General features: G+C 40.6%; 1 protein-coding gene and 1 long non-coding RNA gene across 4 annotated transcripts in view; one reads left to right on the top strand and one right to left on the bottom strand.

Moving 5' to 3' along the window:
* LOC147379608 (uncharacterized) overlaps window positions 1-15,044 on the bottom strand; it is a 129,353-nt gene that overhangs the window by 101,347 nt on the left and 12,962 nt on the right. For both annotated transcript variants that reach the window (XR_015162193.1, XM_086395766.1), the window contains exon 2: window positions 6,508-6,701. Coding sequence is in view for 1 of the 2 variants with exons in the window: in XM_086395766.1 (XP_086251892.1) it covers window positions 6,508-6,678 (171 nt within the window). In the remaining variant the exon portion in view is untranslated. The remainder of the gene's footprint in view (window positions 1-6,507; window positions 6,702-15,044) is intronic.
* Window positions 1-15,044, top strand: part of LOC147379610 (uncharacterized) — a 40,888-nt gene that overhangs the window by 234 nt on the left and 25,610 nt on the right. The gene's annotated exons all lie outside the window — the stretch shown is intronic.

Here is a 15,044-nt window from a genome sequence, read left to right on the forward strand (position 1 = left end):
ACTTTTCCTTTGTTTCTGCATACCCTCACTCCCCTAATTAGTAACTGCATGGGCCTGTGTTTTGCAACTTCAGAAAGATCTAAAAGACTAAAGTCTTTTGTTACACACAAGAAATAAGGAACACAGAGAGGCTTTGGTACCCAAGAGGGCCCCACTGGGTCCTGCTGTTTCAAACCTCCCCCACGCTTTTTCTCTGATACCCCTCAATCCTGAGGGAAACAGATGCAGGATGAGAAAGGGAATAAAGCTTTGGATAGAGAGGTTAATCATAAACTTGGCAGGGGAACTTGGTTCTAGGGGAATTCCGTTTCATTAGCAAAGGACAGAAAGCTATGAAAACTGTCTGTAGAAGCTGTCAGCTACAAATTGTCACTTGCCATGAGCACCTGCCATCTACCTCTACAATGATTAAATCATGTGTTGCTACAGCTGCTGTGACCTTCAACACCCCCTGAAGGGAGTTCAAAGTAGAGATCAAGAATGAAGTACTCTGTGCTCTGGAAAACTGGCAGAACAGGTCTTCAGATAGATATTTCCAGGAGCAGATATTATGAGCCCAATTCTTGCATCTCCTCATATCTACAAAAGCACTTAATCCCTTCATGGTGACATCAGCTCCTCATCACTAGCAGAAAACTTTTGCAAAGATAAGTACTTGATTACATGAACTCCCTCTTCACCAAAATTCCCTATATATTGACCTCTCCCCTCACCTCTTTGAAGCAGTTTCTCAGTTACCTGAGGTACTGTCTCCCAGGCTGGAGTCCTCATTTTTGCCCAAATAACTTAACACAATTCTCATATCGTGCAATTTTTTCAAGTAGACAAAGGGGATCCCAAGGAGAATAAACCAACATGTACTGCTGAACTGAAATTGTGCGCCTCTGACTGGGAATTGAATCCTTGTGCCAGAACTGGAACGCAGCCTGAACCCAGACAAGGACTTAAACTCATGGTCTTTTAATTATAATCACTCACCTTGTGTCTGGACATACTGAGGCTCTGGTTCTTTGTGTCTCAGTGTAGAAGGAATTCAGTGAGAGGCAAAGTAATAGGCAAGAAGTACACTTATTAATTTAGGATGCTGTGAGAGATGCCAGGGAGGCCTGGCGTGCTATGATTCATGGGGTCGCAAGGAGTCGGACACGACTGAGCGACTGAACTGAACTGAGAGATGCAAGGAGGCAGGCAAGGGGGATTAGGTGAGCTACAATTTTATAATCAAAGGAGAATGGGGGAGAGAGGAAAAGATCAGCTTCTTCCTCATTCTTCAAGTATACATCAGGCTTATATAACTAGCTCTGCCTTCATATTAGGCAGGAGAATGTCCAACCCTATGAGGTCAAACTATGACTGTCGTAGTACTTATTCACATCAGCAGAAGGGCAGTAACATTTTTCTTTCATTTAATGACCAGGAGGCAGGTAGGGTGGTCTGGTATTCCCATCGCTTTAAGAATTTTCCACTGTCTGTCTTGATCCACACAGTGGATCAAAGGCTTTAGCACAGGCAGTGAGGCAGAAGTAGATGTTTTTCTGGAATTCTCTTGCTTTTTCTATGATCCAATGGATGTTGGCAATTTGATCTCTGGTTCCTCTGCCTTTTCTAAATCTAGCTTGTACATCTGGAAGTTCTCAGTTCACGTACTGTTGAAGCCTATCTTGAAGGATTTTGAGCATTACTTTGCTATCATGTGAAATGAGCACCACTGTGCAGTGGTTTGAACATTCTTTGGCATTGCCCTTCTTTGGGATTAGAATGAAAACTGACCTTCCCAGCCACTGGTGTATTTTCCAAATTTGCTGGTATATTGTGTACAGCACTTTGACAGCATCATCTTTTAGGGTTAGACCTAGCTCAGCTGGAATTCCATCACCTCCACTAGCTTTGTTCATAGTGATACTTCCTAAGGCCCACTTGACTTCACATTCCAGGATGTCTGGCTCTAGGTGAGTGACCACACCATTGTGGTTATCTCGGTCATTAAGATCTTTTTTGCATAGTGCTTCTGTGTATTCTTGCCACCTCTTCTTAATCTCTTCTGCTTCTGTTAGGTACTTACCATTTCTGTCCTTTATTGTGCCCATTTTTGCATGAAATGTTCTCTTGGTATCTCTAATTTCCTTGAAGAGATCTCTAGTCTTTCCCATTCGATTGTTTTCCTCTATGTCTTTGCATTGTTCTCTTAAGAAGACTTTCTTATCCTTGGTATTCTTCAAAATTCTGTATTCAGATGGGTATATCTTTCCCTTTCTCCTTTGCCTTTCACTTTTCTTGTTTTCTCAGCTATATGTAAGGCCCCCTCAGACAACCATTTTGCCTTTTTGCATTTCTTTTTCTTGGGGATGGTTTTGGTCACCACCTCCTGTACAGTGTTATGAACCTCCATCCATAGTTCTTCAGGCACTCTGTCTCAAATCTAATCCCTTGAATCTATTTGTCACTTCCACTGTATAATCATAAGGTATTTGATTTAGGTCATACCTGAATGACCTAGAGGTTTTCCCTGCTTTCTTCAATTGAAGTCTGAATTTTGCATTAAGGAGCTCATCTCTTCTTAAAGAGATGGGAATATCAGACCACCTCACCTGCCTTCTGAGAAACTGGTATGCAGATAAAGAAGCAACAGTTAGAACCAGACATAGAACAATGGACTGGTTCAAAATTGGGAAAGGAGTACCTCAAGGCTGTATATTGTCACACTGCTTACTTAACTTATATGCAGAGTACATCATGTGAAATGCTGGGTTGGATGAAGCAAAAGCTGGAATCAAGATTGCCAGGGGAAATATCAATAACTTCAGATATGTGGATGACACCACCCTAATGGCAGAAAGTGAAGAGAAACCAAAGAGCTTCTTGATGAAGGTGAAAGAGGAGAGTGAAAAAGCTGGTTTAAAACTCAACATTCAAAAAACTAAGATCATGGCATCCAGTTCCATCACTTCATGGCAAATAGATGATGAAACAATGGAACAGTGACAGATTTTATTTTCTTGGGCTCCAAAATCGCTGCAGACAGCGAGTGCAACCATGAAATTAAAAGACGCTTGCTCCTTGGATGAAAAGCTATGACCAACCTAAACTATGTATTAAAAAGCAGAGACATTACTTTGCCAACAAATGTCTGTATAGTCAAAGCTATGGTCTTTCCGGTAGTCAGGTATGGATGTGACAGTTGGACCATAAAGAAGGATGAATGATGAAGAGTTGATGCTTTTGAACTGTGCTGGAGAAGACTCTTGAGAGTCCCTTGGACTGCAAGGAGATCAAACCAGTCAATCCTAAGGAAATCAACCCTGAATATTCATTGGAAGGACTGATGCTGAAGCTGAAGTTCCAATACTACTTTGCCCACCTGATGCAAAGAGCCAACTCATTGGAAAAGACCCTGATGCTGGAAAAAATTGAAGGCAGGAGAAGGGGATGACAGAGGACAAGATGGTTGGAGGGCATCACTGACTCAATGGACTTGAGTTTGAGCAAGCTCCGGGAGTTAGTGAAGGACAGGGAAGTCTGGTGTGGTGCAGTCCGTGAGGTCACAAAGAGTCGGACACAACTGAGCAACTGAACAACAACAAATTCAAAAGTGCACAGTTGTAGACTTATGGATTGCAGCCATTCTGACTGGCGTGAAATGGTACCTCATAGTGGTTTTGATTTGCATTTCTCTGATAATGAGTGATGTTGAGCATCTTTTCATGTGTTTGTTAGCCATCTGTATGTCTTTTTTGGAGAAATGTCTATTTAGTTCTTTGGCCCATTTTTTGATTGGGTCATTTATTTTTCTGGAGTTGAGCTGTAGGAGTTGCTTGTATATTTTTGAGATTAGTTGTTTGTCTGTTGCTTCATTTGCTATTATTTTCTCCCATTCTGAAGGCTGCCTTTTCACCTTGCTAATAGTTTCCTTTGTTGTGCAGAAGCTTTTAAGTTTAAGAGGGTGTGGACAAAAGGGAACTCTCTTACACTGTTGGTGGGAATGCAAACTAGTACAGCCACTATGGAGAACAGTGTGGAGATTCCTTAAAAAACTGGAAATAGAACTGCCTTATGATCCAGCAATCCCACTGCTGGGCATACACACTGAGGAAACCAGAAGGGAAAGAGACACGTGTACCCCAATGTTCATCGCAGCACTGTTTATAATAGCCGGGACATGGAAGCAACCTAGATGCCCATCAGCAGATGAATGGATAAGAAAGCTGTGGTACATATACACAATGGAGTATTACTCAGCCATTAAAAAGAATACATTTGAATCAGTTCTAATGAGATGGATGAAACTGGAACCTATTATACAGAGTGAAGTAAGCCAGAAAGAAAAACACCAATACAGTATACTAATGCGTATATATGGAATTTAGAAAGATGGTAACAATAACCCTGTGTATGAGACAGCAAAAGAGACACTGATGTATAGATCAGTCTTATGGACTCTGTGGGAGAGGGAGAGGGTAGGGAGATTTGGGAGAATGGCATTGAAACATGTATAATATCATGTATGAAACGAGTCGCCAGTCCAGGTTCGATGCACGATACTGGATGCTTGGGGCTGGTGCACTGGGATGACCCAGAGGAAGGGTATGGGGAGGGAGGAGGGAGGAGGGTTCAGGATGGGGAACACAAGTATACCTGTGGCGGATTCATTTTGATATTTGGCAAAACTAATACAATATTGTAAAGTTTAAAAATAAAATAAAATTCAAATTTAAAAACAAAAAAACAAAAGTGCACAGTTGTTAACAGAATTTCTAATATGAGAATAATTCTAACATGAGAGTAAACAGGTTCAAAACCCTATACTGCCCTACTTATTATTAGCTCAGTGAACTTGGGCCATTCATTAGTTAAGCTCTCTGAACCTCAGTTTCCCCATCTACAGAACTATGGCTTTAAGGCATAGAATCATGGTATGGATTCAATGAGATTATATGTATAGGAAAGCTTCCAGGAAAAACAAACCTTCATTACATTTAAGGTGCTGTATTTGTTTTGTTGTTGTTGTTGTTGTTGTTGTTGTTGTTTTGGCTGCTGTTACAAAATGCCACAAACTTTTGGGCTGCATTTCCTGTTTCATGGTGCCTTCCACCATTTTCAAAACCTGTTTTGCTTCGGTATCTACTTGCCTCCTTCTTCTATGTCCAATCTCCCATAGCTTCTTTGCTCTTTTCATAAAAAGATTGTATTGAAGTATAGTTGATTTACCATGTTTTGTTAATTTCATCTTTACAGCAAAGTGTCTCATATATATATATTATAATATATATAATTCTTTTTCATATTCATTTCCATTATGGTTTGTTACAGGATATTGAATATAGTTCTCTGTATTGTATAGTAGAACTTTGTTTCCTCTTTTTTTTTAAATATTTATTTATTTGGCTGTGCCAGGTCTTAGTTGCAACATGTGGAATCTAGTTCCCTGACCAGGGATCACACCGAGGTCCCCTTTTTTGGGAGTGAAGAGTCTTACCCACTGGACTACCAGAGAAGTCCCCCTCTGCCTCTTTCTTAAAAAGACACCTGTGAACCTTTAAAAATTGTAACTTGCAGACTTCCCTGGTGATACAGTGGTTAGGAATCCTCCTGTCACTGCAAGGGACACGGGTTTGGTCCCTGTCTGGGAAGATTCCACATGCCACCTGTGTGCCACAACCACTGAGCCCTCCCTCTCTAGAGCACATGCTCTGCAACAAGAGGAGACACCACAAGGAGAAGCCCCTGCACTACAATGAAGAGTAGCCCCCAAGAGCTGCAACAAAGACCCAGCACATACAAAAATAAATAAATAAAATTTAAAATATATGTATATATATATATATATAGAGAGAGAGAGAGAGAGAGAGAATAGACACCTGTGATTCCATTCAGGGCTCACCTGGATAATTTCCTGCCTCAGTATCTTTTATTCATACCTACAAAGTCTTTCTTGCCATTATAAGATAATATTTGCACAGTCCAGAGATTAGGATATCTTTGGGGCCATTATTTAGGTTTTATCTATAAACTATGCTTTGGAGGAATAGAAGAGTCCTGTGACTTTTAAACTCATCAAGTCTATTATTGAAAATGAATTGCCCCTCCCACCCAGGCTCTCCCATGGCCTATTTCATCCTAGGCTACAACCAACTGAATAGGAAGATAACCCTACCTTGGCTGGGCTTCCCAGGTGACTCAGTGGTAAAGAATACACCCTCTGACACAGGAAATGCAGTTCCATCCCTGAGTTAGGAAAGATCCTGTGGAGCAGGAAATGGCAAAACCCCACCCCACCCCACACCCCCCAGTATTCTTTCTGGGGAATCCCATGGACAGAGGAACCTGACAGGCTACATACAGTCCATCAGGTTGCAAAGAGTCAGAGACGACTGAGCACGCCAGCACCTATTCTGCCTTCAAGAAATTAAGAAAGCAAGCTTCATCATCCACCCTGTCATAAAAAAGCCTGGAAAAGTCGGCTGACCCAGCAGAATCTCTGCAAGTGTTGCTCTGTCACCTGTGGCTTACCTGCTCAGCTGGGACTCTTTGCAGATACCGAGTTTGCAAGCAGGCAGGCAGTAGAACTCCAGCAGAGGCGTGGGAGGTGTTCCTTCCCATGGGAGGTCTTTCCTCCCAGACCTGGAGGCCAGCCAAGACCAGCACCAGAGGTTGGGACTGCTCACTCTTATCTCCCTCCATGCAGTGGTGTGGTACCAGGCTCTCTGTGTAAATAAAGAGATCTTTTATTTATTTTTTTTTAAGAGCTCCTTTTTAGTTGGCAGCATCTGGCATGAGTCCCTGTCATTATTATTGGCAGGGTTGTTTTTTCTTCAGTTTGGCAAGTCTTATGTAATAATTCCCAGGCCATGTGGTTCTCACCTACTTCACTTGGCCCTAGCTTATAGTCTTGGCAATTCTCTTAGTATAGATGATTGGTCTACAAGCAAGAGATTTGAGAAGCTAGGAGCCAACATTTGTTGAGAGCTTACTATGCACCAGACACTCTGCTAGCTTATGTCATTTTTCCATTTTGTTTTATAACCAGCACATCATGCAAGTGTGAAAATTGGGGGCTTAGCTAGCTTAAAAGTTAATTTACTTTCTCAAAATCATAAAGTAAAAATAAGAGGCAGAGTTTAGAGTTCCTCCTAGTCAGACATGGGTGTGTCTGACTCCTAAGTTTTCCCACTACCCCTCCACCTAAGGGAAGGAGAAATAAAAAGCATCTGATCACAGCCATGACTCAGTGGTTTGTCTTGGAGTTCCTTAATTACCAGCAGCAGATTATCCCCTAGTTATAGTTTTACAATCCTAGCTACCAAACCAGTGGCTAAATGACAAGTAAACATCACACAATTGAGAAATCATTCAGCAAACTAAAATCGAATTATTATTCTGCTTTCACCTAATCCATTACCTTATGGGACAGTAATCTCAAATTTTTTTAATTATACACCCTAGTCAGTAAAAAATTATTGAGCACACACCCTCAATAAATGTCTGTTTATTTTTATAATCTATATACAGGCACTAGACATATAAAAAGCCCACCGGGAATTCCCTGGTGGTCCATTGGTTAGGACTCTGCACTTCTACTACCAAGAGCCTGGCTTCAATCCCTGGTTGGGGAACTAAGATCCTGCAAGCTCTACAGTGCAGTAAAAAACAAACAAACAAACAAATAAAAAAACACACAGAAGTAGACGTCTATAATGCAGTATTTTAGTTAGAAGTTCTAATATTTTCTTTCCATATTTGAATGAGTCAGCTTGCATCATCGCTGTAGGAACAGTCCCCCTGGAAGGCCACTCTCACATGCAGCTACTGTTGAGCTACAGACCCACGGCTGTATACCCAGACTCATTTATAGACATTTAAGAAAACCTCAGCAATGATTAAAATGGCCTCCTATAATGAAAGCTTACTGCTTCTGTGGCAAAAAAACAAACAAACAAACAAAAAAAAACAGAACAAACTCAGGTGATTCTATAGCATCTTCCGCATGGCCAAACAGAACCCTCCCATATCCCTTCATGCCTAAGTGGCACTCTGGTACCCAGGGAACATTTGCCTAGCTGCTCCCTAAATGTTCTGATTCCCATAGTTAATGCATTCAAAAGTGGCCCTAAAGAATATACTATAGAAACTCGGACTTTACCTTAGATTTTGGTTATATAGAGCTTGCCCTGAATTTGGGATGGGTGCCCTGAATTTATTGGAAATCAGTCAGTCACAAAGAGCATCCAACTCCCTGCCTCATTAAGTTTAATTTATGTTTTCTTTCAAAAACAAGTACCTTTGAGTTTGTCTGTCCTGTCGGATGTCTAAAGCCCTCCTCCCTGAGTGAGATGGCTCTCTATAATGTCTTTGTAAATTTCCCCTTCTCCAAGCCTTGTCTGAGCCATGGAGAGAGGCTGTCCTGGTAGCATGACCCCTCTCACAAGGATTTCTTTATCCTGGACCACAGATGGGTCAGAATGAACCTGATATACTGGGCAAAGCAGCCCATGCTGTGTGTGTGGCCTTGATGAGGGAATTGGGGAGTAAAATGGTGATTCTCTAGAGAACTGTTCAAGGAAGTAATTGAAGAGAAGGGTCTGCAGTAAATATCATAATTCAAAGTTCAAATACAATCTTAAAGAACCTATGAATTCTAGCAAAGCAAAAACTGCCACCTGGGTGAATACCTGAGAGAAAGGCTGTTCTGTTCAGCTGACTTTTACCTGCTCACTGAGATATGGAAGGAGGAAGACCAATGTGATATTGGCAAACTCTACTGGACCCAGGATCACTTGGGGACTTTGTTAAAAATGATAATCTAATTCAGTAGACTTTGGAGGAGAAAACAGGATGGAGACTATGAACCTCCATTTTTAACACACACCTCTAGTGGATTCTGATACAGGTGTTCCATGGCTCACATTTTAAGAAACACCGAAATAAGTTATAGCTACGTTTAGGCTACTAGGCTACTATTGGAAACATAGTTTTCTGAGCTTTAAATGATGTATATGTGCAGTGTTGTTTAGTCACTAAGTTGTGTCCGACTCTTTGTGACCCCATGGACAGCAGCATGCCAGGCTTCCCTGTCCTTCACTCTCTCCCTGAGTTTGCTCAAACTCATGTCCATTGAGTCACTGATGTCATCCACCATCTCATCCTCTGTCCTCCCCTTCTCCTCCTGCACTCAATCTTTCCCAACATCAAGGTCTTTTCCAATGAGTCAGCTCTTCACATCAGGTGGCCAAAGTATTGGAGCTCCAGCTTCAGCATCAGTCCTTCCAATGAATATTCAAGGTTGATTTCTTTAGGACTGACTGTTTTGATCTCCTTGCTGTCAAAGGAAGTGTCAAGAGTCTTCTCCAGCATCACAGTTCAAAAGTATCAACTTCAGTGCTCAGCTTTCCTGATGGTCCAACTCTCACATCCGTACATGACTACTGGAAAAACCATAGCTTTGATTATTGTTGGCAAAGTGGTGTTCCTGCCTTGTAATATGCCGTCTAGGTTTGTCATAGCTTTTTTTCCAAGGAACTAGCATGTTTTAATTTCATGGCTGCAGTCACCATCCTCAATGATGCTATGTGCATAAATGATTTAAATGATCATGCTAATTAATGTATACTATATATTTTTCCACTGAAAGAGGCATCTAAAAATCATCCCATGTTGACTTAAGTGCTACCAATAGAAAGTTCAAAACTAAGAGGGAAGGGATGTAACGGATGATCAATCAATGGCAATTATTATTCCCTCCTACTGGTGAGGTGCAGCACCCTTTAGGAGTTATTTTAAAAGATTATAAGTCCCCAAATTGATGGGTGTAGAATTTACATTATTCCTGTAATAATTTCTATTTCACATTATACTTCTCTCTTTTAAAAAAAATTAAATTATTTATTATATAAGTTATTGGCTCAAAAGCAGTATCAGCTATTTTCTAACACGAGCGTCAGTCTTAGGCTTTTTTAAGACCTAGTGAGAAAGACCATAATAAAGTTGCCAGATACTATTCAGATCTTGCAACAACCAAAAAAAATTACAAATATTTGAAAACTAGAAGAGAAGCCTAGGGTTGATAGTAAACATACTCTTACAAAGCAAAAGATAGTGATGAAATCAGTCTAAAAACATGGAGTTGCTGATTTGAAGGAGTGTTGGCTTTGTTTTTAATGCAGTGACACTTAATGATGAAGAGACTTGCCAGGATGCAGCAGAGGCAGAGGGTTTGTTTGGTGGGAGTTAAAGGAGAAGGCTTCCTGGGTTCTGAGGATAAAAAGTAAACTCCTAAGAAGCCTGTTTGGTCACTTTTTGTCACTTTTTTGTTTCTGCCCATTGTTGTGGGGTATCAGATGAGATTTCTATTGAAATTCAATTGGTTTCTTTGTTGCTTTTTTGTATACTAACTTTCTGTGAACAACTTGATGTAACTGCCCACATAATATTGACATTCCTGCCAATGCAATAATATGCTCCTATATTTTGTGCTAGTTTTTAGTGAAATATTTGTTTAGCTACATGTGCTTCAACTCCTGTATTCATTCAAGTTTATTTTATATTGCTGCTTGCTTTGTGCCCATTTTTATTAATATATTTACTCTATAGACTATGCAGAAATTTATCCTAATGTACTTCATATTATAACTTACTTATTGGTACAAACAAATAAAATGCAGTTTCATTATTTGCTTTTACAATATGACATGTACAGTAAGGGACTTAATTTACCAGTCAGTTTGTGATGCTTTATTCTCTTCTAGTCACCAATATTCAGTGGTAATCAATATATTTCTTTAGAACTATATATTTTATATTTTTCCAAGTTTAGTAATAAATTGTTATATATTACATATTGTATTATATGAGCAAAACTATATTTTCCTCTTACAACAGGCACTTTTAAATCACTTTTATACAAGTTTAGAAATAGATCTACTATTGTTTCTGAGTTGCAGGCAATTTTACGTGAGTTATTTTATTTAATCTTTATGGCAATCCTAAGAGGTAAGTACTGTTATCCTTTTTTTTTTAACTTTTTAATTTTATATTGGAGTATAGCCAATTAACAATGTTGTGACAGTTTCAAGTGGACAGCAAAGGGACTCAGCCAAACACATACATGTGTATCCATTCTCCCCCAATACCATCCCTGTTTTGTAGAGGATGGAACTAAGAATCAGTGAGATGTAACTGCCCATTTCACAAGCCAGTAACTAGGCTTTGGGGAAGGCCCCAGGACTCCTCAGGGCCTGCTCATATCTGAATGATCCCACCTGCCCTGAGGGAACCCTCCTGATTTAAGTTGTGTACATCAGCGAAGGAAAGGAACAGATGGAAATCTGAGATGTCCATGCCTTGTAGTATCTACAGTGAGTAGAGAGAGTCACAAACAGGCGTAGTTCACTCAGGTTCCTCTTCCATCTCCAGTTTCATTGCTTCTGTCCTAGGGTGCTCAGTCAAGTCATCACCTTCTCTGGTCGTGAGTTTCTTTGGAGTACAAATTAAATAGCTTGGCTGGATGATTATCAAGAACTTGTCACTTCTAAGAGCTAGAAATTAACTTCCCTTCCATATCTATAGGTGGAAGAGGGAGGTGTTGGAAAGCTGACCTTCTGGTAAGCCTGTTCAGTCCCGTGTTTATAACAGTCTGACACCATATTCTTTATACAGCACCTGTGCTGTGTGCTAAGTCACTTTAGTCGTGTCTGATTCTTTGCAGCCCTATGGACTATAGCCTGCCAGGCTCCTCTGTTCATGAGATTCTCCACACAGGAATACTGGAGTGGGTTGCACGCCCTCCTCCAGGGGATCTCTCCTGCATTGGCAGGCAGGTTCTTTACCACCAGCACCACCTGGGAAGCCCAACTGTATACCAAACACCAGATCTTCTTTTTTTAATAATCCCCAAAAAAACTTTAAATATTTATTTTTATTTATTATTTATTTGGCTGTGCCAGGTCTTAGTTGTGGCATGCAGAATCTTTAGTTGCAGCATGCTCTTAGTTGTGGCATGTGGGATTGAATTCCCTAACCAGGAATCGAACCCAGGCCCCTCCGTTGAGAGTGCAGCACCTTAGCCATTAGGCCACCAAGGAATTCCCCCCACCCACCCAAATAGCTTTAAAAAATCGTGGTGTTCTTCTCATTTTACAAGAAGGGAGATCAAGTATCAGAAAAGATAACTTGTCTGAAGACACAGCCAGTAAGTAGTAGAAGTAAAAGTGGAACCCAGATCTATCTTCCTACAAAGCCCCTGCAGTGACCCACAGTGCTCTCCTGCTCGTCCAGCCATGCTATGCGTGGTTTCAGTAGAGACATGGAGGAGATGGGCCCCTCTCCCCACACTTCTCTGTCTGTGGCTACAGTTTTATGAATAAGAAAGTGTATATAGTATGACTTGTAGTCTCTTCAAGTGCCCCACTTCCTGCCTCTTCCATCTTCAAAGAGGGCTAAGATTACCTGTTTACGAACCAGCAAATAGAATGCAGCATAAAGGACTTAGAAGAAAAATATCACTTATGTGGTTTTGGTAAGCACAGATACTCTGTAAAATATGTTGATAAACTAGGATTGAGAATATTTTTTCTGTCTCACAGGACTCTTATGAAAATCAGATTCACATTTCACTTGTTCTTTTATTGAACAAGTATTTGTTGTACAGCTATTATGTGAAAGGTGTTGTTCTGGATGCTGGTAATAAAATGGTGAACAAAATAGGCAGGGCTTGTCCTCATGGAGCTTATTTTTTAATAGAGGAAAACAAATAAACAATGAAAATGTGAACAAATAAACAGGATGATTTCAGATTAAGTATTCTAACTGCAGTAAACAGTGATTATGAGGAGGCAGGCAATTTTATAAGAGGACAGAGATGAGGGTAGGGGTGGGGGAGGACCAAGAAGGAATCTAGAAAAGATGACATTGTCAGCCATTCCTAAAGCCTAAGAAACAGCTAGCTATGTAGAGAGCATTCCAGGAAGAGGGAATAAGTGCAAAGTTCCCAAAGTGGCCATGAGTTGAGCACACGTGAGGAAGGGAAGGAAGGCCAATGTGGCTACAGCACAGTGAGCAAGGGGCAGGAGGTTCAAACAAGGAAGGAGAGAGGCATGGAAATCAACCCTGACTTTACTTTCAGTGCAAAGGGAGGGTATTAAAGGATTTGAAGCTAAGGAATGGCACAATCTGAATAATGCGTAAAAGACATCTTTATGGCTGGTGTGTGAGGGAAATGGATCGGAGGGGTCGTGGCAAGGAGTAGCAGGGATGCAGGAGACTAGGTCATAGGCTACTGCTGGAGCCCAGCGGAGAGACAGAAGAGCCTGGGTGAGGCTGGATTGGGGCAGAGAGATGGGAGAGACAAGGGAAAGAAAGGGATCAAGGACAGCAAATGGATTTCTCAACTGAACAGAGCTAAGGAATTACCAGTATATTGTGGCATCCTGAGGGATGGCAGAGAGGACTACTGCTGGGAAAGAGATACAGGAACGCTAAGACTGAGGACCAGGAATCCTAAATACAAGCTTCTCCTTGATTTCCCTAGGTCTGTCCCTGCGATGTGGAAATTCTGCTTCAAAGGTTTGAAATGAGGGCTGCATCCAATTCTCAAGCCATTTATATATTTTTAAAATTTTATTATTTTGTTGATTTTTAATGATAAAATACACATTAAATTTACCATATTAACCATTTTTTAATTAAAATGTGTTAGTTCCAGGTGTGCAGAAAAGTGATTTATATATATATATTTATTATATATATTCTTTTTTTTTTTTTCCCCAGGTTTCCCCTTTCTACCTATAATCCCCTACTGGGACTTTTATAACTACCTGTATAACTATTCTATTCTATCTCCATTACTTGGGCAAGCCTTGAACTCCTTATGCCTCTGTTTTCTCATGTATGGAATGGGTATAATAATAGTGCATATATCATATGTTATTTATACTATTTATATTCCTTAATCCCACAAAGTACTTCATTTTTTATTATTTCCCTTTTTATAAGCTTAGTAATGTATGTGTGCATGCTAAGTCGCTTCGGTCATGTCCGACTCTTTGCAACCATGTGGACCATTGCTCACCAGGCTCCTCCATCCATGGGATTCTCCAGGCAGCGATACTGGAATGGGTTATCATGCCCTCCTCCAGGGGATCTTTCGGACCCAGGGATCAAACCTACATCTCTTACATTGCATTGGCAGGCAGGTTCTTTACCAGTAGCGCCACCTGGGAAGCCCCTGGCAGTGTATACATTTTATTTTATTTGTTAAAATTATTTATTTTTGGTTGCCCTGGGTCCTGGTTGCTGCACACAGACTTTCTCTAGTTGTAGTGTGCAGGGGCTACTCATCGTTGGGGTGCACGGCTTCTCTCTGCGGTGGCTTCTCTTATTGTGGAACACAGGCTCTTGGTGCACAGGCTTCAGCAGTTGCAGCATGCAGACTCAGTAGTTGGGGCGTGTGGACTCTAAAACTTGGGCTCAGTAGTCATGGCACACAGGCTTAGTTGCTCCATTGCCGTGTGAGATCTTTCCAGATCAGGGATTGAATCCATGACCCTGCATTGGCAGGTGGATTCTTATCCACTGTACCACCAGGGAAGTCCCTCTTTCAGTTTATTTTCCATTATAGGTTATTACAAAATATCAAATATACTTCCCTGTTTGTTTTATATATGGTAATGTGTATATATTGGTCGCAAGTTCCTGATTTATCCTTTCCTTCCCCTTTCCCCTTTGATAACTGTAAGTTTGTTTTCTATGTCTTTGGGTACCATTTTAACCATTTTTACATGTACAATTCAATAGTGATAAGTATATTCATATTGTTGTATCTACAGATATTTAGAAGTTTTTCAGCTTCCAAAACTGACCCTCTACCCATTAAACAGTAATTCCCTCCCTCCCTCTCCCATTTATGCTGTATTTTGAACATAGATCCAAACAAGTTTATTCTTTCTCCCCAGACTTAGGCTCCATCCCTAGGTACTTATCCTTCATATTTGAAAATGATATTGAAAATAATCAATGTTAGAACATCCAACTTACTTGGATTTTTGTTTTCAAAG

This window comes from Bos grunniens, chromosome 1, assembly GCF_055505025.1.
Source record: "Bos grunniens cultivar Pamir isolate PY7600 chromosome 1, Bosgru_T2T1.0, whole genome shotgun sequence".
NCBI classification, from domain to species: domain Eukaryota; kingdom Metazoa; phylum Chordata; class Mammalia; order Artiodactyla; family Bovidae; genus Bos; species Bos grunniens.